The sequence below is a fragment of the Gymnodraco acuticeps genome, unplaced genomic scaffold (assembly GCF_902827175.1).
Source record: "Gymnodraco acuticeps unplaced genomic scaffold, fGymAcu1.1, whole genome shotgun sequence".
Classification (NCBI taxonomy): Eukaryota; Metazoa; Chordata; class Actinopteri; order Perciformes; family Bathydraconidae; genus Gymnodraco; species Gymnodraco acuticeps.
The window spans coordinates 1,380,425-1,406,432 of record NW_022990526.1 but is presented as its reverse complement, the minus strand read 5'-3'; the positions used below and the strand labels follow the sequence as shown (position 1 = coordinate 1,406,432).

The following is a 26,008-nucleotide window of genomic DNA, read 5'->3' as shown; positions in this document are numbered from 1 at the left end:
TTGAAATCAAAACTATACCCAACCCTAGTTCTAAAACTGTGGAGGTCTTAAAGGCAGAGAAATACTTTTGGTAGGTCAGAGAGATGGATCTAGTAGTTGTGTCTGATTGAGAAAACATGGTGAGTAATGTGATAACATGATCATAATGATCAGAATAGGTGCATACTTGAAAGCATACAAAACTAATATTTAATACTTATATAGAGTGTTGTCGGTGACATATGCCAATACATTTTGATATCTTACTATTAAACCTTTAAAACGCTATATATTTCTGGTAATTTCTGTTATAAAAGTAATACTTCATGGGAAAATAGGTGTAATGCCCCTTACATGCGTGCATTTAACTGGCTAGCACAACAGAAACATGTACATGTTTTTCATTATGTCATTTGGCTGTGATTGCTGGACACAGAAATAAAAAAAACATGTTTCCTGCATACATTCTCAACTCCCATGCTCCATTTTTTCCAAGATGACACATTTTGGGAACTGTCAGACTTGAAACTCTAGTAACACAGTGTGGAAATAACAACAAACTAAGAACGCTTCTATGTTATACTACCCAAGTGTCTTGTATAAAATGCAATTTTGTGTGATTGCCAACAAATCGGTACTCACTGTCTGATCCTAGCGCCAGATCCTGCCTGGATCCATGTGTGCCGTGTCCAGTGGAGCTGCTGCTGGCTGTGTGCAGGGACCAGCTCACACCTGACTGGGGATCAGCCGACCAGCCGCACAAGCTCTGCTCAAAGTCGCAAACTGCCGACAGGGACGGGGTGGTGGCTGCGGGGTGGAAAGAGACACACAAGATTTTGAATTAAGACATATTCCAGTGCATCTGCTTTGAACATCATTTACTTTTTGCAGTTTCTTTTTCTCAGTTTCTTGTTGTCTACCCCCTCTCCATTTTGATAGTGCCTTGAGAGATTCCCATTGTGTTTGCATGTTTTGGCAATAGTGCTCATGCAATATGACACCTCAATAGGCTGAACACAAACATTGGAGTACAAGAGAATGGCAGGGTTAGGGAACAGAAGAATCAGCTGAGAATATAAAACAAAGTGAAGGTAGACAGAAAATGGATATGAAGAAAAGTAGTACAGTGAAGTGTGTGTAGTTTGGGAAACACATTGAAAATGACAAAAAAAAGGAAAGAGAAAGTAGAGCATTGTAAAATACACTTGATGTTCCTGATGCTGTATTCAGTTAAAGTCACTGTTAGTTCTCACACAATGAACTAACAGAACTACATCTATACCTTTACCCCATGCCCAAGAGTTGCTGACCTATAGCTGTGAAATGATATTATCATGTGTGTGTGTGTGTGTGTGTGTGTGTGTGTGTGTGTGTGTGGTGTGTGTGTGTGTGTGTGTGTGTGTATGTGTGTGTGTGTGTGTGTGTGTGTGTTTGCGTATGAGAAAGTAAGATCCTCGCTGTGAGAGCTTATTTTCACTCAAACAGAGCCTCCTGTGGGACTCTTGAATCCAACCGACTTCAAAGCCCGGAGACCCTATGGTGCATGATGACATCAGGAGTTTGACCTTAAGAGCGTAAGTGTGTGTGCAAGTGTGTGTAGACGAGAGACAGAGACAGAATGAATGCATGTGAGCTTGCAATTCATCTGCATGACGAGTGAGTGTGGAGAAGCTGTGCTGGAGAGTGCTTGAATTAAGTGTGAGTGTGTGCGTGTGTGGATGTGTGTGTGTGCGTGTTTACCTGGTCTCATTGCAGCAGTGGTCTGTTCCACTCTGGGCAGGGTGGGGGTCACAGTGTCAGGTATAGTGGTGATTTCTGTCAAAAGGAGAAAAAGGTTAAAACTGAATAAATTAAATTAAACAGAACGAGATGACATTGCAGAAAATATTTACAAAGGTTGGGTGGGCTTTTTCTATGGTCGCCAGGTTTGAATGTTTTGACATTGTTATAGAGGGCTTTGCAGTGGCCCTCTATAACAAGTTTTTATTTCCACAACAGCACCAGCTATCAGCTTCATGAGCTAACAGCATGTTAGCTAACAACAACTAGCTAACAACCATACACTGTATATAGTTATTGTAAATTGTAATCCCTGTAATGATGCTGTATGATGTCCTTTTTGTTGTTCTGTTTATGTTTTTATGTTTCATGTGGAACCTACTTGAGCAGGTCTCCCTTGAAAAAGAGATCAATGATCTCAATGGGATACACCTGGGTAAATAAAGGTTTGAAATGAAATGAAATATAACAATTGGACATACTCAACATGACATCACATAGTGGTTTGTGGAGTACTGGTTGGAAGCCTTGAGTTTTGGCATTTTGACATCGTCAACTACTATTTTTTAACACAAGAGGGTAGAGCTAAGTACAACCAAATGCTAAACAAGAAATGTTTTGGTCAATAAAATGTTTATACTAACTTTTACATAGATGGAAAACATATTGTAAAAGGGTTAAAAACTAGCGATTAAGACCATAAACTCATGAGTGAAATATTTACTTCAGTCATTTTCTCATAGACTTCTATACAATCTGACTTATTTTGGTTCCAATGAAGTTGCCCTCTGCTGGCCATTAGAAAGAATGCAGCCTCAATGCACTCCTGCATGTGCTTTGATCTTCAGACCTGGAGGTTGCGGCTTGTCATGCTAACTAGCATGCTGGCTAATCGGACAGGTCAGGTGCCCAAACCACCAAGTAACAACTCACACTGTCACGTAAGTGGTTGGGACAATGAAGGATGTTCAATAACCAAATTCAAGCTCTAAACATTCACAATTTGTTCTATAGCTGCTTCACCGCACTGGGAAAAAGGTATGATTCTACCAGTTAGTGCAGCAGCAAGGCAAAACCAGATTATGATTGTATACAGTAACTAATGATGTTTGTACACACTTCACCGTTGATTTCTAGGACTGTGCATTAAGGGTGAAGTCTGTCGTGATCCAGAGTGAGCTGGCATCAGCTTAGGACTGTTTCATACCGCTTTACCCACTGCAGCTTGGCACACACAAACGCCCACAACGCTATGATGATAGATGCTGCACTAGAACTGACCTTGGTGCACAGCAGCATGCGACCAGTGTATGATAGATCAAACACACACACACACACACACACACACACACACACACACACACACACACACACACACACACACACACACACACACACACACACACACACACACACACACACACACACACACACACACACACACACACACACAGAAACACACACACACGTCAGCAGTGGGGTATGTCGGTCTAACCCCAAGACCTTCTGGTCTTAATAAGCAGTTTTCTACCGTTGGTCCCTTAAACAGCCCTGAATGCTTCACCAGCTCTCTCTCACACACACACATTGCAGTAAGTCTATATGTTGACGTAAGGGAACAGAAAATTGTCTGGCTCGTGTGGCGCAAGGCTCCGAAGCCGCAAACCTCTTGCCAAATTATTCTTAGAATATTAGTTATTTCTCTCTCTTATTTTCTCCCATTTGTTTCACGTTCTGTCTTTCATTTCTCTTTCCTCCCTACATCTGTCATTCGGTGCTGCAAATCCCCTCCCTCTGCCTCTCTCTCATTTGTCACAATAAATATGACCAGTTTCAGTCCTGCTTTGAAAAGCCACCATCAGCACCGCAAAAAGCTCTTTCTACACACACACACACACGGCTCTTTCACATACACACGCAAAGTCAATCTCACTTTTTGTGAAACCCTATCTACTGTTGTTTCTGTTTTACCACAACCGCAATTTTGTCCCCATAACTCTTACTCTCTGTCAGCTCTCCCTGAGGCATATTTTGATTTCCAGTCATCCTTTTTTGCTTTTGTCTGCCCGCAGATCATTCTATCATTTTTTGTTAGGACTGCATCTCTTTCTTTTTGCTTTTTTTTTCTGCGATCCCTCATCCTTTCAGCGCTTCCCTTCTGTGCTGTAACTCTGTCTGGTGTTATTTTATGTCTGCTATAACCGCCAACTGAGTACATTTGGGTCGTTTATTTACTGCTTGTTTGGTTGTTCTAGATGTTTCCATGACTCACTTGGTGATATCTATGGGTATCTGCATGTATCTTGTTTAGCGTGAACTCTTACCCTTTGCTAGCCTTTGCTAATAGCTCTGAGTTCTAATGTGTATTGTGTATGTGCATAACTTTATGCAGTTGTTGACACAGTCTACTCACAGTGAAAGTATGCGGCATTATAATGTAAGCCCAAACAGAGTGGTCTCATATCACCGTTCCAACACACACACACACACACACACACACACACACACACACACACACACACACACACACACACACCACACACACACACACACACACACACACACACACACACACACACACACACACCACACACCACACACACACACACACACACACACACACACACACACAGACAGACTTAGATATCAACATTGGATAAGTAGCTCCCAGCTGCTGACATTAAGCTGTTTTAATTTGGTGCCCTTTGCCACTGTAATTAGCCCCCCATATGGAAGGAAGAGAGAGGAAGGAATGGAGATGAGGAGGAGAGACGAACAGAGAGAAGAGAAGGACATGGAGAAGGGAACAAGACCCTTTCAACCTCTCACCACCTTTTCCCTAATTAGTGACCACACAACAGCTCCTGTCAGCCTCCCGTTTCTAACTCCATCCCCTCCCCACCCCGTCTAATCCAATTTTCCTCTCAGTCTGTCGTCTCCTGTACTGTTATTTCGTCCCTCCCTCTCCTCTTCCTCTTCATCATCTTCCTACCCCCTCTCATTTCTATCCATCATGGCTCTCTCAGTCGCTACTGTAAAGGTCATCGAATAAATAACTTTATAATTAAACTCTTTTTAAATGTGGCTACTGTAGTTATTTTATGGTATGAACTTTTTCAACTTGCTTTTTAATTGTAATGAACTATATGTGACTATGGGTGCTTTTAGAAGTCTGTTTGGCTACTTTGGTCCTTTTTTTCGATTAGTGCTGTTTACATTTCACAGTACTAAAATAAAAACTCTAATATTTTCTTATTGGCCAGAAATGTGTTAGTGTACAATGTAATCAAAAAGCGCTGAGAAAACACTAACTTGATCATATTGGCAGTGATCCTGCTTTGATGCTCCCACAAAACACATTTGGAGAGCGTTCAGAACGTACGCCTCCAGTAAAGGCTCCGGGTTCTCAACAATATGTTGATCCACAATTTCTAAATAGGACATGCTGTGATCAGAGAACATTGTTATTGTTGACTTCCAGCAATTACATTGGATTATGTTCTCACTGAAATCACACCGTACTAGGGATGGTCGTTTTAGGCCACACCGGATTACGATGCTTTCACGACTACAGTTTATTTAAAACAGAATACATCTCTGTTTGTGAAAAGGCCAACACTGAAATATGCAAGGGCCAGAGTGTGTGTACACGTCAACTTGTATGACAAAACAGTCATCCGTGTTTTAAAACACAAGGATTCAAGGAAACACCAATCTTACATCTTTGGTTTGGCAGATGGGTCATCCTAAACACAGCTGAATGACAGCGACCCATCTCTTTCTCTGCACACACCTCAAACTGAGAAACAGTAGGTGTTCTGTTTACCAGATGCACACAGAGACACACACACTGTTATTTTTGTGAAGCTGCTGACTGAGCAGGGCGAGGCGGAAACAGAGAGACGAAAACTGTTCAATTATGGAAAGAGCTCTGGGTATAAATCTACCTCTGTCAGCCTAAATAATGACTACTGACACAGTGTGGGGTATGGTGTGTGTGTGGAAGAGAGAATATTGTTCCTGCTCAAATTATTGGTGACATAGTGCATGTGTGTGTGGTAAGGGGTTTCCTTTACTTAATGACTATGTGATTGACTGTTTTTTTTCTAATAGGAAACTCCACCTTTAGGTAATGAATACTAGCTATCATTGGATAACATATCTACCGTAGGTGTATAATCACTCAAACCAATTTGTATCTGAATACGGGAATCTATCAAGACCTTATGATATACAAAAAGTGACACATTGGTAAAGAGTAGATAATTAATTCTTATTGATAGGAAACTAGGAAAAGCCAAAATCGAGTCATGGAGTACCAAAAATAAGACTGGTAAATGTTATGGTTTGAAATGTAATGAGATGTGATGGTGGAAAACAGAATGCTTTTGGATGAAAGTAATCGCCAGTCATCTGAATGGCAAATCATACAACTGTACTTAAAAAACCAAAAGTGCAGTTTCAATTTATACGTAGCTTTAAAGTGCGAGCCTAATTATGGCTCCCTCTTCAGTATATGAGTGGGTGGGAAAATGAGTTCTTTACAGCAGGAAACTCTATTGAGACTAACTGCCTAATTAGCCCATTGTACAGCGAGCTACCAATAATATCTGGTTAAACGTTAAGTGCTGCACTGGACCACAAGTTCTGACGATTGGTAGACGTGGAGAGAGAATAACCTTCTGTAACCTAGTATTGGTGATATTACACCAAACACATGACTGTAGTTAAATCACCACCATAATAGCTTAGAGTGTGGCTAAAAAAAGAGCCGAGCCGTGAGCTACACAGTTGTGTCACTAAAAGCACAAAAGCTCTTTATATGAGGAAACTACAGACAGAATTGCTCATTAGTCCATTGTGCAACAAAGCACCACAAGGTATGTGACTGCAATTGTAGCCTTAAGTGTGAAGCTAAGTACGACAACAACTGAGAAGATAAAAAAAAGGCTGCCGGCAATGAATGGCAAACTACATCAGTGAGCAGTAGTCAGCTACAAAGGAAATGAGTTTAAGTGTGGCAGAAGCCATTAAGCTAAGTATGCCATTAACTGTTCTGAAGAAAAGAAAGACAGCTTTCTTGTTCACCAAGCAGTAATATGTTCACAAGGAGATGGTTTCCAAGGCTCAATAAGTACTTTTCGGCCATTTTTAATTACAGGTAGATTGACAGACTTTATGTACATTTTGGGTAATGATTGTAACACTTACAAATCTTTTGTATCAGGAACATTTCAGATATATCATCTCATTTTCAAGGGGGACCCAGTAAAATGGCAATTGTATCCCTTTTGTATTATACACAGAAGCTAACCAACATCAGAACAAGCTGAAACATAAATGGTTATTCTGTGTACTGTTTGAGAGTGAATGCTCGCCTCAATAGGTGTGAATTTTGAATTAGAAATGTCAACACAATTGTATAAGAATCTAACAACAGAATCTATTGTCGCATTACCATCTATAGGACGTCAAGACTTGATTCAAATCACTTAAGGGCAATTCTTAATGTGGGTTTCCTATTGACAAAAGTTATGGATATTACATTTTTTCCAATTTCCGCCTGTATTTATAGGGTGCTAACCATAGTTAAATCTAAATTGAGAAACGTACCTGATACTGAAAGCATCACAAATTGAGCTTTACCATGCAGTGGAATTTGGGCATTGGACCCAACAGTTGATTTATAGATGGACAGTTGGATGCATAAATAGTCAGATAGAAATAGAGAAGAAAATGCATCAGTTTCTGGGAAATTCTGCAAAACGGTGGCTAGCCAAACCCTTATTATTTATATTGGAAGAACACAAGCATTTCTGCGTACACAGGCACTTATAAACACATATGCAAACACAATGAACCAATGCCCAATCCAAAGTGTTTCCATGTGTTTTTATCTAAAAAAAATGAATAGAGGGAAGTCATCCACTTAACTGTCCTCCTAAAGTGAACAAAGCATGATTGTATGCTGTATGGTTTTAAAAAACTTCAGAAGTTCCTTGGGTTAGAACAATCATCTGTTTGGGAACTGTACAAAAGTTGATAGGTGGTTTGGCTCTGGAGTTATGAAACATTTTCTGCTGTGGGAGAACTTTAGCTTTCAAAGATAACACTGGTGACAGGTTTAAAAGGCTGTGGTAGATGAGGGATAACATGAAAGAAAGAAGGGCCTGTAGAAACAACGTGAGCAAAATGAGGGCAAAGAAGAGAGGGAAACAAATCCATGGGGGTAATGAGGTCAGGGGAGAAGGGAGGATGAAGACGTAAAAGAAAAGGAGTGTAGGTGTGCATCTGTGTGTGGTGGTGGGGTTGTTACAGGAGCCTTGGCAGGAGACAGGAATTATTACATTCTTCTAATGGGGAGGGAGTCAAAGGGTTGGTAGAGTTGGTACTGCTAACCATTGATTGCCCTTTTAATAGTATTAGAGATACTAGTATAAACAGTATGTCTTAATAAACAATACATAACTAAATGCCTATATTTAATAGTATACTTCTTTGCAGAAAGACATGACATGCAAAGGAGGACCAAAGGAGAGAGAAGAGTAAGTAAGGACACATCCCACCGATCCCATAAAAAGAATCTGGACCGGAGCCACGGCTCACATGTGAAACCTATCAGCAATGTTGTACAAGGGAAACACACACAGACACACACTCCTTGGCTAAACCTGAAGGATTGGCAGGAAAACTGGAAACAGCGGAACACCTAGAGAATGTCTAGATAGAACAAGAACTCTAAACAACATTACCTCTGGGTGCCACTATGGTGATGGACATGTGGATGTTTGTGTGAGTGTGTGTGTGTGTGTTTTCGAGCAGATTCAACACTATTAGCATCTGAAATGGTGACGCAGGGAAGTTTCTTGGTTATATTATAACCTCAGTATTATTTAACAAGAAACCGCTATAGGATTTGTCACATACAACCATCTCTTTTTTTTTAGGTATCTCTCCAAGTTATCCAGATCGTCAAATTTGCAACCCTTTGCTATAACTGGCCCAACTTAACAAGGCATGGGATAGGATTACACCAGCTGTATCGTAACAGCCCATTGGGCTAGCCATGTTAAGTGGATGGCTCATCTTCAATTCCTTACTCGGGCCACCTCTTTTTGGACTTGTGGATTGAGTCTTGACTTGAGGAAGCTTCATTTCTGTCAGGATATGTTTGGTAGTGTTTAAGGTTTTGAGACAAGTGAGGATTCATGATCTAAAGAGCAGCAGCAGCAGCAGCAGAATGAAGACAAAGCTGTTGGAAACAACTCAGAGACAGCGGACACAAAGCCGCCTTTCTCTCGATGTATTTCACAGTCTCTGTTATTTTCCCCTAGTAACACTGCAGTTTTCAATGGAGATGAAAACATAAGCATGTATTTACACAACTACGAACAAACCTTTTTGTTTATACCAAACAGGTGGTGTGTGTGTGTACTTATCTGCCTGCCTGCCAACAACTAGGTGTGGAGTGAAAGTGATGAGAGCATAGCAGATGTTCTGATAGCTCGGTCATTTAAAACTGAACAAAGCTGGCAGCTTGGCAGCTCTCATCATCCAATAGTCGGGGGTTACAAGTCCTAAATTACATGTTGCCTCCAAAGCTAGCGTGAATGATCAGAATGAGTGCAATAATATTCTGGCTTTTGTTTCTGTTTTGGGTTTGCTACAAATAATGAGATGCTAAACTGCATTATTGTGTGCCCTGTAAGAACCCTGTATCCGTGATTTGGGATTTCTTCATTGTAATTGGGTGCTGAGATTGCCCGTGTGGGGAAATTGTTTTACAGCCCCGAAGCGAGGTCAATGCACTTCATTTTAAATACAAAACAATACAGGGGCAATACCGTAATGGAAAAGCAATTTGTGAGTTTGTTAAAGCTGATGTTTAGAGGATACAAGGTTTGTGATTGGCATGGTATCAGATTGGCTTTGTCTCTACTGAACAATGCATAATCTAGAATGTTAAGCATGCTGCCTTCACACACATACAGTCCATAATACTTCTGATGTATGATGTACAATGTATAGCAGTAGACTGGCAATATGGATGGTTAAATATGGGAGTAATTCATATGATCTCAAATGGTTTTAATGGGCGCAGATTTGTTATTTATGTCAGGGTACAGAGGCCTGAAAATAACTACTGAATAATGGAAAGATCGCTGCATCCACTGCGGGCTGGTCTGTGTGTGTGTGTGTGTGTGTGTGTGTGTGTGTGTGTGTGTGTGTGTGTGTGTGTGTGTGTGTGTGTGTGTGTGTGTGTCAGTGAACATGTGATTTCCCTACACCGCGGATGTCTCCTTTTCTTTATTTATCGATTCATTAATTCCTTTACTTCCTGAGCAGCACCGAGCAGCACTGGGACATGCAGGGTTGTTAAAACTACTTCCATCCTGTTTTTTAAAGTGAGGAGGCTTAATGAGCTATTGTGCTAATTTTCAAGTTCCTATTTGGATTCTTTGCCTCTACCGTGACATGTTTACAAGGTTAAATGTTCAGAAAGGTCTTTATTCTTCTCATACTGCCTGTGCTGCAGCACCTCTTTTCACCCTCTGTCTGAAACCAGAGCCCAGTCTGCTCTGATTGGTTAGCTGGCTGGCTCGGTTGTGATTCACTTAGAGATGTCCCGTCCCTTAGCTTATCAAAGTGAATGTGTTGGAGCATTAGCAAATAAGGCATGAGTGTTACGTAATGGCGTCATTATGTTACGGAAGTTAACAAAGGTATCCAATTTCAGACATTGGGAGGGAACTTTTGGATTTTAGCCTTTGCAGACCATTTACATGCAGAAAAACCTATATAACACACTACAGGGAAGGGAAAGCCCCCCAAAAGCATGGTACTTTAAGGGTGCATTGTTTTGGTAAAAAGAATGAATCAAGGTTGAATCATTTGAATGCTTCTGGTTTATATACATGGAAAGTATTAGATGGATAAATGAAAACAACCTCATATGATTTCTTCTCGTAGAAAGGAGATGAAAAGGGCCTGCATGACTTTATATCTTACTTCCTATCTGCAGCCGTGTGTATGTGTGTGAATTTATAGAAGAGGGCCACTGGAGTTAAATGTGTGCTTCTTTGTGTGCTGGTGACTTATGTGTAAACAGCTGTGCTCAGTGGACTGAAGCTGATGCACTCTGTTGAATATTTTATCTCCCGTTACAACCCAACACACACACAAAATACCAAACAAGCGAGAAGAGAAACAAAGTCTACTTTGTCTTTCGGATGTGTTTTTCAGTTTTATTGTTTTTATATATAGCCCTTAAATGGCTCTGGCTGCACGACTTTTTTAGGGTTATTATCCTAACTTCAGACAATTAAAAACCAGATAAAGTGAAATCCAACTAAATCTATTTGCTCTAAGCCACGAAGATGTAGAATGATCTTAGTGTGTGACTGTGTGTGGTATTTAGGGATGGCAGCAGGAGCAGTTGCTGTGCTGTAAAGTGGGAATGAACTGTTATTGTGCACAGATTACATCCAGAAGGCAAACATCTGGCACGCAGACATAGAGAGCCAGACGAGCAGACAATCACAGAACCTGCAATAGCCAAGAGGTTGATCCGTACTGCGATCCTGGAGATGATGGCTGCAGATAGCACGAGTGAGATGTCGTTAGGTGCGATGAAAACCAATGTGTACGGGAAGGATAAACCATGGCCGGTGCAATTACATGATTTGTCTGCATGATTGGACATATAGCGCACATTCATCTCCGTTACAAAGAAAACATTTGCTTCCATACATGATACATAACTTGTAAAAGCTCTAAAGCAGTTTGGTAAAAAAGCAAAGATTATTTTTATGTTAAGTTATCACTGCTGCTTTGTTGCGCCTGAGGGTTGCTATATCAGCACATGCATATTTTACATGAAACAAAAAATGTGGTTTAATCAGGATAAAAACATCCAAACAAGCCACCTCTGAATAAAGGAGCCTATTATTCGCTTTTTGGGGTTTTCCCATTCCTGTAGTGTGTTATATAGGACACTTCTCGTCCACTGGGAACAGGTACGTGTCATTTCCTGTTCTTGTCTTCAGCTTTCTCATATCACAGTCTGAGTAAAGCAGTAAGATCAGATGGCACATAAAGAAGAAGAGAGGGGAGGGAAGAGATGAGAAGAGGAAGGGGGGGGGGGGGGAAGCAAAGGAATGAAATAAAAGGAAAGACAAGTGATGGAAAAATAATTAGGAAAATAAAGGAAAGTAAAGAAAATTAAAGGAAAGGAAAGGAAAGGAAAGGAAAGGAAAGGAAAGGAGAGGAGAGGAGGTTGGCCATAACAGTAGCAATTCAAATGTCCCATTTTCAACTAAGGAAAGAGGCTGGTAAATAAACATTTCAATTCAGTTACTTTTGTAGGCTTTTCAATATTCAGACTTTATCTGAACTGATTGTTTCATATTAAGATGTAAAGAAAATGTATTGCTGCCAATTTTATTGCTCACGTTTAATAATGTGGGGAGATTTGTACAATGGTCTGCTTCATAATCCAAGTTATTATGCAGCTGAGAATAATTTGCTTGCCGCGGCTAACAAGCTCCCCACAACAGTTACGTATTGTTATAAATGGAGCTCACACAGCTCAATAAAGAAACATACAGACAGTCTGCATCCGCCGCTCTTTATAAACAACCTTTTACACAAATCATTGAGGAGATCACGGATTGATCACAAATACCAAAATTCACTAGACCATGTCCTGTCTACACCTAATCCTTCACAACACACAGGCTACATGGTATTAACATAATATAGTGCAACTACACAGCTGGCCACCATTAGTGAAAGTCCCCTGACCTAGACATGTTAATCCCTGTCCAGACATGCTCCAATACTTCCTATAGAGCAAGATGATTAACTTTAACCTCTGTGCATGCACACATGCATTATAACTGTACATACAGTAGGTATAGCTTACTCTACTCTATACACAAACAGATACACAAAGCCAAACACAAAACCAGATTAGAACACAAAAAGAAAGCAAACACGCACATTATAAATCCTCATAAGCACGCATCACATTTACGTCACTAAGGTTTGTTTGTGATTACGGATTATGTAATATATGCAGACATATTATTATTATAACAATAATGTGTATTATTTAGATAGATAATAGATAATATGTGTTTAGTGGACTACATGTTTAATTCTAAATTCCAGTATGTTATTAACGAGGACCAGGAAAGTTCAACCAATATTTCTTAATATGAGCTACTCTCTCAAAGCAAGAAACCGGAGAAATAAGTATCACACCGATGATGTCATCGATTACAAAGACTGGAGCTGCGCTAGAGACAACAAATAAGAGAATTTGTGGACACAGAGGATGTGTGTGTTCTTGTTTCGTATGAGCTTTTTTCTATTGTATTGTTATGAAACAGAAAACATTCCCATATACTCTCAGTGTCTTCTACAATATCTTTATTTCTCAGTTTATTGTTTATGGAGCCATACCCTACGGAAGAGAATAAGGGCCACGTGCAAAATCTTTTGGCATTAGATCAAAAGCTAATTATTTTTTTGGTTCTGAGATGTAAGTCAGAATTCTTACAAAAGGTCAGATGTTACGTATGTATTTGTTTGCTTTTGTTTGTGCATCCACAAGTGTTCATTCCTGCAAGCTTGTAGTTGTGAGTTCATCTGTGTATGTGACAGCGTGTGTGTGTCGTTTCTCTCTGGGTGTGTTATATTTGATGTTGTGTGAGCTGTGCTGTGTTGTGTTTTGTATGTTCTGTTTTGTTTATTTGACTGTACAGGTTTAAAGTGCTCTATAAATAAAGCTGTATTGTATTGTATAGCCTTTTGTTATCTTGCATGTTCTTACCTGGCAGTTCACATCCGAGGACCTCCATCCTCATGCCGATGCCAGCAGGCGACCACCTCTCCGGAAACACTCTGATGAACTGGGCCACTATCTCATCGAACCTGCGCACCTCTGGAGTATCATAGTGGCCGTTCCCCTCGAAAATCTAGAAAAAAGGCAGGGCAAAGGCACGTTATACCGACGTTAATAGAGAGATCTCTACTATTTTTACATCACAAGTGAGATACAGCATTTCCTATCTAGTATAAAGGATATTTTCACGCCAGTTTTGCCACAATAACACTTTACTATGATCCATTCACTCGATTTGAGAATATAGTAATGTTCTGTTGCATGCTCTACGGATGGCAGCTGTTTTTTGGCTGTGGCTCAGCACAGTAAGATCCCTGCTGTGACTGAAAGGAAAATGTGTAACAGTATCACTCTCTGTTTGTCCTAGAGTTTGTCTTAATGCCAAAGCTGTCTGAGACGTTTCTAAGATACAATATAATGAATGATGAGCTTTCGTTTGTCTGATAGATATTGCATCTGTCAGAGTGGGAACATTGTTTTGAGCTGAAGAAAGCATGAGTATCCTGAAACAATAGGGTAAAAGGTCAACGCTGCAGAGGTTGTTAAATGTGTCATTTCGCCATGTTTCATTGAGAAACAATAGCAGAATCATGAGCCTGTTTCTCAACAATCATACGACAATCCAAATCGGCATTGTTTCAAAGCACGGTGTGACATGTGCCATAGAAATAACAGACTTTGTTTCCTTTGATTTTCAAGTCATTTCTTTCAGGCGGCTCTCAGCAGCCTCTGGCAAAAAGCACAATATTTATTTCAAGCTGAAAACTGACAAGACTGGCTCCAATCTTTTCAAAATATGGGATCTGTGAAAGTTGCAATATTGGTTTTATTAATTTAATTATATTTCCCCATTTCTAGAATGTAATGAAAACGGTATGATGAGTTTCCCAGGATGCTCATTTAAATGGACAGGCAGATGAGAGAGAACAGGATTTTAGCATCAGGAGAAAAGCTCTAGTAGTTTTAGGACGGAGTCTCAGAAAGGAGAGTGCCCTGTCTCGCGTCACACTGCCAGGAGTGTTGAGTGGTGATGCAGGAAAGACATTTTTAATTAACACCCATGAGAGACAAATAGAGGAAGAGACTCAGAGAAAGAGCAGAGAGGCAGAAGCAGGGAGAAAGACGAGTGAGGTGATTAAAGTGAACTATTATCAGAGCTGAGGCTGTAATCAAATGTATTTTTCTTTTTTAAATGACATGGCTAAGAGAGAGAAAGACAGGGAGAGTGAAGAGGGACTGAGTTGAAACAGAGTTATATATAACCTACAAATGAGGGAGAGCTGGCAGTAACAACAGGAGAGAGGAGAGTACATGTGTACTTGTCAGAAAACACAGTTCCTCTTCTTTACCTTAGCAAACCCAGTCTTGCTGTCAATCATGTACGTCCAGTCTTTGCCGTTCAAGCTGTGGGCCAGTTTGTACTTCCTGACAAACGCTCTGTTCTCAGCACCGGTGCTGCCCTCCAGCCCTCTTGCACCCTGGGTAATGATGCCACGCACCGTCTTGGGGACAGCAAGGTCCACCTGCAACACAGAGAAACATCATCATCACAGATGCCCACCACTTTCCAGATTGTCTGCCTACTGTGGCGACTCTACCTTCCACTGAAGCCAACACAAGGCTGGTTTTTCATTATAGAATTTGTCACAAGTTGCCATGTTTAAAAACAATGCTCTTTTGGGCATTTTCATGGTATTTCATGAACTGGCTACATTCAGAATAACAAGCTAGTGGGTGTCTCTGAATGGTGTCCAATGTAGGAGTCATGTTTGTTGGGCATTTTATTTGTCAGTCAGGATAATGGTAAAAACGACTGGCCTACTTTCATAACAATGGGGGCCAAGGGAGAACCTATAACAATTTGGAGCTTATCTGAAACGCCAATATGTTTCATATGTGTTCTCCAAGTGCCCTTCCAGTTGACATATGGTTTATTCTCAGTATTCCTACACGTTGCAATGTAATCTTGTACACCTTTTGTTTCTTACAACTGATTCCAGCACCCACCCGTTATCCTAAATGGGCTTTGAAATAATAGTTTGTCCAGCATTTGTCACCAGTCGTTGCCATTGCAGATGCTTTAGCTAATGATGGTCATTTTGGTTTGTTAGATGCTCCCAGTTTTGATGGTATGACACATTTCTGACACAATTACGTTACAGCAATTACAACCCAATGAATATGAAGAATAATGGAAATAAAAGCAGAACTAGTAAAGAGGCTCCCATTCCATCTAGCAATAGTTACCTTTCAGATAAAGTATCATGAACCCAACCTGTAGCCCCTGATCTCCTACTACAATTGTTTTGATGTTAGAAAAAACGCAGCCAGTACTGTAAAACCAGCATCCCTCTTTAGGACAAAGTGACGTACCTGTATCCATTCTTCTCCAGCTATGGGTTGTGTTGGGTTGGGGAACCAGCCTGTGCGACTGGCCACCAGCCTGGCGGCCCCCATGGAGCCGTGGATGTCTCTCATGGACGACGCAGAGATCTGGGAGTCGGGGAGCAGTCCAGACAACATGCCTTGCAGCTCTGAGCAGGGTGCATCTGAACAGAGAGAGAAGGGAATAATAATATGTTACGTCACTGCTGTATACAGCCTTTTTTCAAATAATGTAATCAATAGTAGAAAAGAACATCTGAAAATCCATACAGCAACATTTGACAGTCAGCTGCCAAAAAGATACCCCTATTTTTGTCTGATGTGAAAATTATACTGTTTCTTGCATTAAAGGGTTAGCGTTTGAGCTTTGTAGACAACTGAAATTGGCTCAGCATGAAACTGTGTTAACTGTGATGAAATGCAATTGACAAAATAGTTAACCAAATGTTTACTGTGATTGATTTTACATCTCGAGTCTGTGAAATGAAAATGTAAAATTAAATTCAAGGCTGCCAGGAAGGTCGACATTCAATTTGAAACATTTATATGGAAAAGGTTAGTATTGATGGAAGTTAATGGACATATATTGTACATGCCATTATTATTATCATCTTTTGGATTTTCTGGCTTTTAAATTCAGTCTGGCTACACTTGATGAATGAATGTGACTTTAAGGTCAGGAATAAGTTAGTATCACTGTTTGATCTCATCTAGAAGCAATCCTTTTGTGTGATTTGGTGCTGGATTGGTACAATTCTGCACTTTGCTGCTTTCCATCATTTAATTATTTCTCCCTCCCGCAGCTGCAAAGCTGATGCATAACTTTAACTGAGCTTCCAAAACGGGAGTCTTCCTGGGGAATTCAGTCAGAGAACTCCCAAATGGAGGAAGTAAATGAGAGCATGCTGAAGATCAAAGGGATACTGTTTATTATGCTGGCAAATGTGTTTACGTCTAACAAGCATCAGCATATGTTATTACCATACAACAATAACAAAGGGAATGAAAGAAAATGACCGTTCTAATTTGAAAATGGTGGACTGAAGGTAGGTCAAGACGGTGGCGGACAGGTGCCAATGCACCACAACATTTCTTAAGAAAGAAACGCACTGCAATTACAAAAATGATGCAAATATAAATATTCAAATGTGCCAAAACAAATGCAAATGAAGAAACATCTTCACCAACTTGACAACACGTGAGGCATTTAGAAAACATTCACCAACTTGACGGAACATGAGCAGCCTTTCCAAGAAGTAGTGTTTATTATTTGCAAGAAGCTCAAAACACATCAGACATGGGCACACCGCTGGGACCGGAGCACTTGTTGACGTTTCGAGAAATATAAAGTTGGCCAACTGTCACTGGACACTTACCGAAAATGTCGGTTTTATTGGATATTTCAATAATTTGATTGCAAGATTTTATTCCTATTATTGCACACCTGCTTTAAGCTAGCTAGTTTACGTAGGTCATTTCAAATGTACTGACAAAACAATTATAAACCCCAAACTCCGTTTTGATCTTCTTGCAGCTCTTTTTAAATTTGCAGCATTTTTTAGTTGCAGCATTTTGTAAAGCAGCGCTTTAAGTAAATGCTGCGCTTGTTTCATCATGTTGGTGAATATTTTCTAAATGCTGTGCATGTGTTGCCAAGTTGGTAAAGATGTTTCTTCATTTGTTTTAGGCTGTTAGCACGTTAGCACCTGTTGGCCACCGAAGGTTGAGGATAAGGGGTGAGAAAGAGGAGTTGAAGGACAAGGAGGAGATGAAGAGAAAGACAGAAAGGTAAAATAGAGAGATGGAAGTGAATGGAGAGGGTGAGAAAAGATAAAGGGAGATGCTAGTGAAAGAGAGGAGGGAGAGGCAGGATGACAGTGAAGGTGACGGTGATTGATGGTGACATTCTTCAAGTCCACATGGAGATGAATGTTTAATGGCGTGACGTCTGCGAACACGCCTCACTGTGGTAAATAATGAATCGACAATAAACAACAGCATCTAAGCCATGATGGAAGGCCACAAGAAAATCCTGTTGTTGTGTTTATTCTATGTTTGTTATTTGTGTTGCTTAGGCATCTGCATTCCAGCAGGGTTTTTTTAATACAGGTGGGAGTTGTTGAGAATATCATCTCTGGAGATTGCAGAAATAGCTAGATATCACACACTTGAAAAGAGCTCTTAAAACACACTCTATTCACATAGAAGTTGAATAGTCACACACTTTCCCTTGCATATGCTCTGATGTTTTAGCCCACACACACACTGCGCTTTCATGATAACAGGGTCTCACAAAAGCTGAAAAGTCCACCAGTGAGCCTCTACCTAGCCGATACACATGCACAAGGCTACACACACACATTTATAAAGATTTAGAAACCTGCACACTACATAAGCCTGGTGAGAAAAAATGATAAAGGTGCTACAAATAAATGATTGATAGGTGCTGCGGGGGTAAAATAAAACGGGATTAAGGAAGGGGGAACGGTGAGTGGTATGAGGTGGAGACAAGAGGGAGATTTAGGGGAAGGGATAGGGAGGGGAACATGAGGGACAGGGAGAGGAAAAAGGGAATGGAAGCTGTCAGCGAAAGGCGATAGAAGGACAGAGGGGAGAGTAGAATGAGAGGGGAGAAAAAACATTAAAGAGGGATAGGTAGAAAGTGCAAAAAAAGAAGTAGAGAGAGACATAAAAGTGTGATTTAAGCTAATGACATGTCACTGACTGACTGCTTTATGTCTGCCATTATAGGCCTGTGTAAGGCATTATCACATCCCCCTGGCAGTGTGTTCTGGCACAAGCTTGTAAATATGTCTATTTGCAGAGGGAAGGCAGAGGAAGAGATACTGCATGGCCATTAGCGGGTATGGCTGGTTATAAAGTTTCTCTGCAGATTACTGTATAGACATATCTTACTGAAAGTGTGGCATGATTTCCACTCTGCACACTTCTAAAGTGACTAGATGCTCTGTCTTACCCTGCAACAAAAGCCAAAGTAGTCCGAAACTATCAAGATTTCGCATATAAAGTCAGTGTTTTTCCCTCAGACCGTTGATGGATTGAGACATTACAAGGCGGCAGAGATGGGCAATACAGAGGAAATCAGAAAAAGGGTTGAATGGGTCCTCACTGCTGGGAGTAGGGGGATACATGGTGCAATTTCTGCTGTTAAAACAGGGTCAAAAATAGGCTTTTGGTACACAGAAACAGGCAGACACCTGATTAATGCCATGTCCCAAACACACACACACACACACACACACACACACACACACACACACACACACACACACACACACACACACACACACACACACACACACACACACACACACACACACACACACACACACACACACACACACACAGTATCATATTGTTTGGGTGTGATTTGTGTGGGTGCTGAAATAGCCCTCCTAGATAAGAGCATATCTGTCCCTCTCAATGGCCCCTATGATGGTAGCAGAGAGAGGCACTAACCCAATAATGATACAGTGGAGCTGGGACACACACACAAATGGATTGAAACTGTCTCTCTTTCACCATTTCTGTTACACACACACACACACACACACACACACACACACACACACACACACACACACACACACACACACACACACACACACACACACACAACCACACACACACACACACACACACACACACACACACACACACACACACACACACACACACACACACACACACACACACACACACACCACACACACACACACACACACCACACACACACACACACACACACAAACAGACAGTCTAATTAAGTTGTATCTATTTATAGTATTGAGCTGATTATGCTGGTTGAAATCGTGTTTGTTTGCCAGGGCTGCAGATGAAAGCTGAGAGCCTGTTACTCTCTGATGTTATCACCCACACATCACACTCTAGTATTATTCTATTAGGACCGAGTGTGTTTCTTTTTGTGTGTGTGTGAGTGGGAGACAGAGAGGGAGGATATGTATATGAAAGCGTGAGGGCAAGAGTGTGAGTGCACATGAGAGTGGGTGTGCATGTGGAAGACAGAGAAATGGATGGGAGGGAAGTATGAATAGGAGATGGACAAATGACTGAATTGTTTACCATTAGGTTATGTAAATAAGGAGAGAACAGACGCCTTTTTCATTTTCGTGCTTGTTTTATTTCCAGGAAATGTTTTCTGAGGGAGTTATTTTTGCCGTGACCCACCTTCTGACCGGGTGTAAAAGCCTGTATATCACTGGTATAAACCGCAACTGTGTTTTTACAAGGGTGAGTCCCACAGGGGAAGAACTCTGAGAAACTCTACATCAAATATTTTGAATCTTTCTTACCTGTGATCTGACAGCCGTAGAGCTCGAACCGCATTGCGATGCCGTTCTTCCACGTCTGGGGCTTGATGCGTACGAAGCGGGCCAGGACCGGCTGCGGGATCCGATTGAGAACCACCTCTGTGGCGTCAGTGTTGGCATGGAAAACCTAGATAGAGAACAAAATGAATGATGTTGCATTAATGACTATAGGGATTTTCCATTTTTACCCTGTACGGGAAGGGCAGAGAGGTGACACAGGAGAAATATATCAACCATTGGATGGATTTTCTTGACATTTCTTGACATTTATGGTTCCCAGACGATGTCTCCTAACGACTTCAGTGATCCCCGTCCTACTGGAAGAACATTTCCCAAACTTTTTTTTTTCAGTGCCCACATGAGGTTCCCATTTATTGTCCTGAGTGAAATGTCTATATAACAATATAACCATAAGATATATTGCTATGAAATGTGGTACAGAAAATAACTTTGGAAATCCCTTCATTTCATCTAGCGCCATCATCAGGTCCAAATGGGCACATTTTCAATACTTTGGTTTATGATTACTTGCATGCAAAAATGATCACACTTTTTACATATATTCTTTACATATTTTTGCTTTTTGGTTTCTGCCTGCTAATATCACAAAAACTTGACAAACAATCTCCAAACAACTGCATTGCTGACTCCACTTAGGCCAAGTAAGGAAATAATATATTTAAAGAATATAGACAAACATTAAAGGATTTAAGAGAAGGACATCATCTTTGAATGTGAAGTTGTAGTTCAAATATGTTTGGCTTAGCTTAGCTTAGCTTAATTCATCACAATAGAGTTTAAAACAAGGGTGTTTGTTTGTCTGTCAGCAGGATTACGGAGTAGCATGGAAAAAGGAAGAACACATTACATTTTGGATCCATGGCATCCCTTGATATCCATAGTGCCAGATAAGTAATTTGTGCTTCGTTCATGTGGTGTGTGAAACATTTGTTTCTGAATAGAAAAATAAATAGGAACGCTTTTTGGAACAACAATTCCGAAACAGATATTATCGTGGTGTTAAAACACAACACATTCTCTTTGTAGCGTCCATGTTGTTACCACCTAACCAGGTGGCAACAACCAAGGAGTTTAAGGCAGGGGGGGGGAGAGAAACTCCCTCTGGAGGGAACTTTGGGATTTTAGCCTTTGCAGACCATTAAAGCACAAAAACCTATATAACATTCTACATGAAAGGGAAAACACCAAAAAGCATAATAGGGCCTCTTAAAGCTCACTAACTAATATAAAGAGAATGGTTTCCCCACTCGGGAAATGGGAGAATCCGTGGGGCATGTGAATGCACCATTGGCCTTGTTGGAGGTCTGCTCTCTACGGGTGGCATTCTAGTTGACAGTCTATGTTGTTTGCATAACCCGTGCATACACAGATGTGTCATGACAACAGTCACATGGACAACTCAAATATAACTTCATGGTCAACAATATGTAGCGTGTAAATCAGTTCGCAGAACAAGGACTTTTTAACAACAGGTATCCATAGCAACTATATTTACTGTATAGTTCACACTGGACAGTTTTATTGTTATAGTTGTATTTTATATGAGTTAAAATAACAACATGACTCATCTTCTTCTCCTATGTGCACACATACACAAACACACAATGAACATATTGCTTCTGTTCACACAGGAAGAAATTAGTGCACACACCCCCCCACACACCCCCCTACACACACACACACAGTCCGAGGGCATGCAGTGTGTAATAAATCAAGTGTGTAAGTATGTGGAAGAGCATCCTTTTCTCACGTCCTCTTGACTCCACCACACACTCACACACACTGGAAAACATCATTGTTACTCTTTCACGCACAGAGAGCAAAGAAAAACAGTCGCTGTCGCCCCTCAGCGCACTGACACATGATACTGTCTCACATACACACAGAACACACACTGTCTACAAAATGCCTTCGGAGTTCCGACACTCAACACACACACAAAGTAATTTCCTCACACAAAAACAGATGAAAAAGAAATGCCAGCGCACATGGCCAGAAGCACTCTTTTTGTCTCTTGACACAGAGACTATATATTTTGGTCTATCTGACAGTGTCACGTCTTTCCTTCTTTAAAACTCCCGTCTTTATTGGGCTCACCACAGGAAATCACAGTGTGTCTTCTGCTGCTCTCCCTATCATTTTTACTGTCTGTCTTCGTCTCCACCACTTCATCTCTCCCTCGATACCGCTATCAAAAAAAACAAGTCTATCCTCTTGATTTTCTTTTATTAGGGAACCTCAAAGGCCTTTTTTACCCCTCGGTGTCTCCAACTCTCTTTCTATTATGTTACATCAGTCCTGAATGGTGTGTTTATTACAGAGAACCTCATTCAACGGAGCCAAAGGCCTTGCAATTACTTGCTTGGGTACTCATTTATAGATGTTTTCTTAGTTTTTGGAGTGTTTCTGTGTGTACATTTTCCTTCAGTTCCCAATCCATTAAATTGCAGGGCCCGTCAGGGGTGACAGAATACGGATGAAAGGAACTTGCAGGAACGGGAGCAGGGCTGCTGGGCCAGCTGAGCATTGAACCCATGGCCCACTGGGTGTACGCTACAAAGCCACATGCAGTGAACTCATGCCCTTACAATAAACCTTAATACCAGAAACTGTGACCAGTTAAATTATGGAAAAACGCCTAAAGGCCCCAAAATACGTAATGGGATTGTGGAAGCGGACTGTAATTACAAGTGTGTGTCGTGTGTGTGTGTAAGAGTGTAATTATGAAGTCTGACTCTAAGGAGTTAGGGGCTGGTGGGTGCTTTCTGATTTCCCTCGGTGCGCGATGGAACTTTTTCTCAGTGAAAGGTTGTGCATGGACACACACACACATTCACAAACACATGTATGTGCTTTAATGTATGTGTATAAGAGTGTGTGAGATTTTTCATGTGCAACTGTGTTTATGTGAACGTATAACCTTGCTAATGTCCGTTACCAGCTGTTGAAATTGGTAACAGAATGTGTGTGTGCGTGTGTGTTTGCCCTTCTGTATACATGCTGTTCTTTTTTCCCTCTATTATCAGCTTTGCTCAGGGCCTCCAAACAGAGCTGCTGCTGCGATTCAACCGCTGTTGATGCAAACACTTCACTGTTGCAACGGCTGCCCTTCCAATCTCTTCAGTACACTGAAATCTCTCTTATAAGTAGCAGGCTATAAAGATGATAAGCGGGCAGAGACTGCTGTTAGAGGTCAGGACCTCACACGCTGATTTTCTTTCATAAGGACTGCCAAGAAAGTCTCTTAAATATTCTAAATCAATGCCAACCTGACCCTGCTGTCAACATTCAAATATGCTTTTTCTGTGTGTGCATATTTTATTTAGCTGTGTGACTTTATCTCAAGTTTTAACCTTCCCATTTTGGTGTTATCCACCCACGCTGAAGTGATCACTCACATAACGTGCACAGTGTGTAACCCTTTATCTGTTATGTTTGATAAACAGCCAATAGTTAAGTTAAGATGAACTCAAATCAGGTTGACATCTGCAGAGTACAGCTTGGCCATCTTAGCATGTTATTATGCAGATGAGTTGACGTTTTGGGGATTATAAAATTGGCCAACTGCCACTCTCGAGTTAGTCTGTTTCATAATTGTACGGTAAGTGTTGATTCAGTATATTGCAAATGACTAGGTTTGTTACATTAGCTAGCTTGCTTGTAATCTGCAACAATATTGTAGGAATTATGCGATCACATTGTTAAAATAAGTCAATAAAACATATATTTTAGTTTCCAGTGATAGTGACAGTTGGCCAGCTTTATAATCACCGAACGTCAACAAGCGTTCCAGTCCCAGCTGTGTGCCTCACTTTATAGTGTCACCGTTTCCATTTTGAGCTTCTTGCAGCCTTTTTTTTCATTTGTTTTTTTATTTGCATCTTGAAAGTGAATATATTTTTGGGCCGTTGTAGGTGAGAGTACACACAGTGAGGAGGTGTAAGGGGATATGTAGCATGACTGAGGTCTTAAACTTAAAACTGTTAACAGTCTTTTTCTATAAGGCTTGTGCAACAATCAGCTAATGGACATCAACTTGCAACCCAGCTCTGTTTGGGTGTGTGTACACATGTGTGTAGTGTATATGTGTGTTTTGTGCAGGTTTGTAAAAGGTCCAATATCTCCCCATTTGTTAAGAGACACGGCAAGCTGACACCAGGATCACTGGGGTAAACATATGCTTAACTTTAGACCCTTTCTCTCTCTCTCTCTCTCTCTCTCTCTCTCTCGCTCTCTCAAACACACACACACACACACACACACACCACACACACACACACACACACACACACACACACACACACACACACACACACACACACACACACACACACACACACACACACACACACACACACCACACACACACACACACACACACACACACACACACACACACACACACACACACACACACCAACAAGCAGAGGCATTAATACAAAACCAACACTATAAGAACATTTAGAAAAAGAGAAACGTTCTCGATTCAAATAGTACTTTCATCTCCTAGAGAAAGTCAAAGGTCACAAACATGGAGTGAATACGGTGTTCTCCTTCATTTACATACTTCCTCTGCTGAATAACAATAGTGTGCAGGGTAGAAGAACACATATTGTGTATAGCTGCTTCTGGTTTGTAGTCAAAAGGTGAAAAACCAAGTCTAACGCGTATCTAAAGGATCGAAAAATAACACCACCACGAATATGCTCACCTCATGGGAAGGAATAGGACAGGTGTGTGTGTGTGTGTGTGTGTGTGTGTGTGTGTGTGTGTGTGTGTGTGTGTTGCCCTGTCGTGAGCCAGCGTAACGCAGTCAGTCACCAAGGCAGGACCAGCGCAGACACGCTGAATTATTCAAATGTCCATTCTATGAGTGTGTGTGCGTAGAGTTATAAAATAGTAAAACATCCAACCATCTCCTCTCATTTCATCACAGAAGGACACACACACACGACTTCTGGGAGGTAGCCTGCATTTGACAGCTGAATCTTGGTATGTGTGTGTGACCAATCCACACATCTCACAAACCAAGTGGCACCTTTAAGATTCCCCCCTTGGTTATCTTTCTCCCTGCTTTTCTTCCGTCATTTGTCACAAACGTTTTCCTCCCTCCACCCTTTGACCTGGCCCCCATGCTTCCTTTCCCTCACCTCGCCTCCCCTCCTTGAGGCCTCCCACTTCTTGTCGTTTCATTTAATTTCTCCCCCCTCCTGACATTCTTACAGGCTGTGTTGCTGATCTATCTGGAGGGATTTGTGGTCAACACCCTTGTCTGCTATTCTCATTATTCCTCCATCCTTCCATCCCTCCTTCGTGGTTCTCCTGTGAACACTTTCTGTCCCCCCTTCTGCCTTCTTCCTTCACTCACTTGCTCGCCAATGAACCTCCCTTTTCTCCCCTTGGTTTCCACCTCTCTTCCTCCCTCTGCGCCGCTCCGTTCCGCCTTTCGCTATCACTACGGTGCCTGACTGGTTGACCTTTTGCTTATGTTTTCTTTTCTTCCTTTCTTAATTTTCTTCCAACTTTCCACTCATCAAGATTACTCTCCCTCCCCTCCGATTCCACCCACGTTTCCCACCTCCCA

The 26,008-nt window shown here is 41.1% G+C and overlaps 1 protein-coding gene across 4 annotated transcripts in view; it reads right to left on the bottom strand.

The window, feature by feature from the left end:
* Positions 1–26,008, bottom strand: part of LOC117553372 (neuropilin-2-like) — a 112,591-nt gene that overhangs the window by 24,261 nt on the left and 62,322 nt on the right. For all 4 annotated transcript variants that reach the window (XM_034227264.1, XM_034227266.1, XM_034227265.1 and 1 more), the window contains exons 8-13: positions 20,386–20,530; positions 16,040–16,215; positions 15,016–15,189; positions 13,595–13,739; positions 1,720–1,794; positions 622–786 (exon numbers count right to left, since the gene is read on the bottom strand). In XM_034227264.1, coding sequence (XP_034083155.1) covers positions 622–786; positions 1,720–1,794; positions 13,595–13,739; positions 15,016–15,189; positions 16,040–16,215; positions 20,386–20,530 — 880 coding nt within the window. The remainder of the gene's footprint in view (positions 1–621; positions 787–1,719; positions 1,795–13,594; positions 13,740–15,015; positions 15,190–16,039; positions 16,216–20,385; positions 20,531–26,008) is intronic.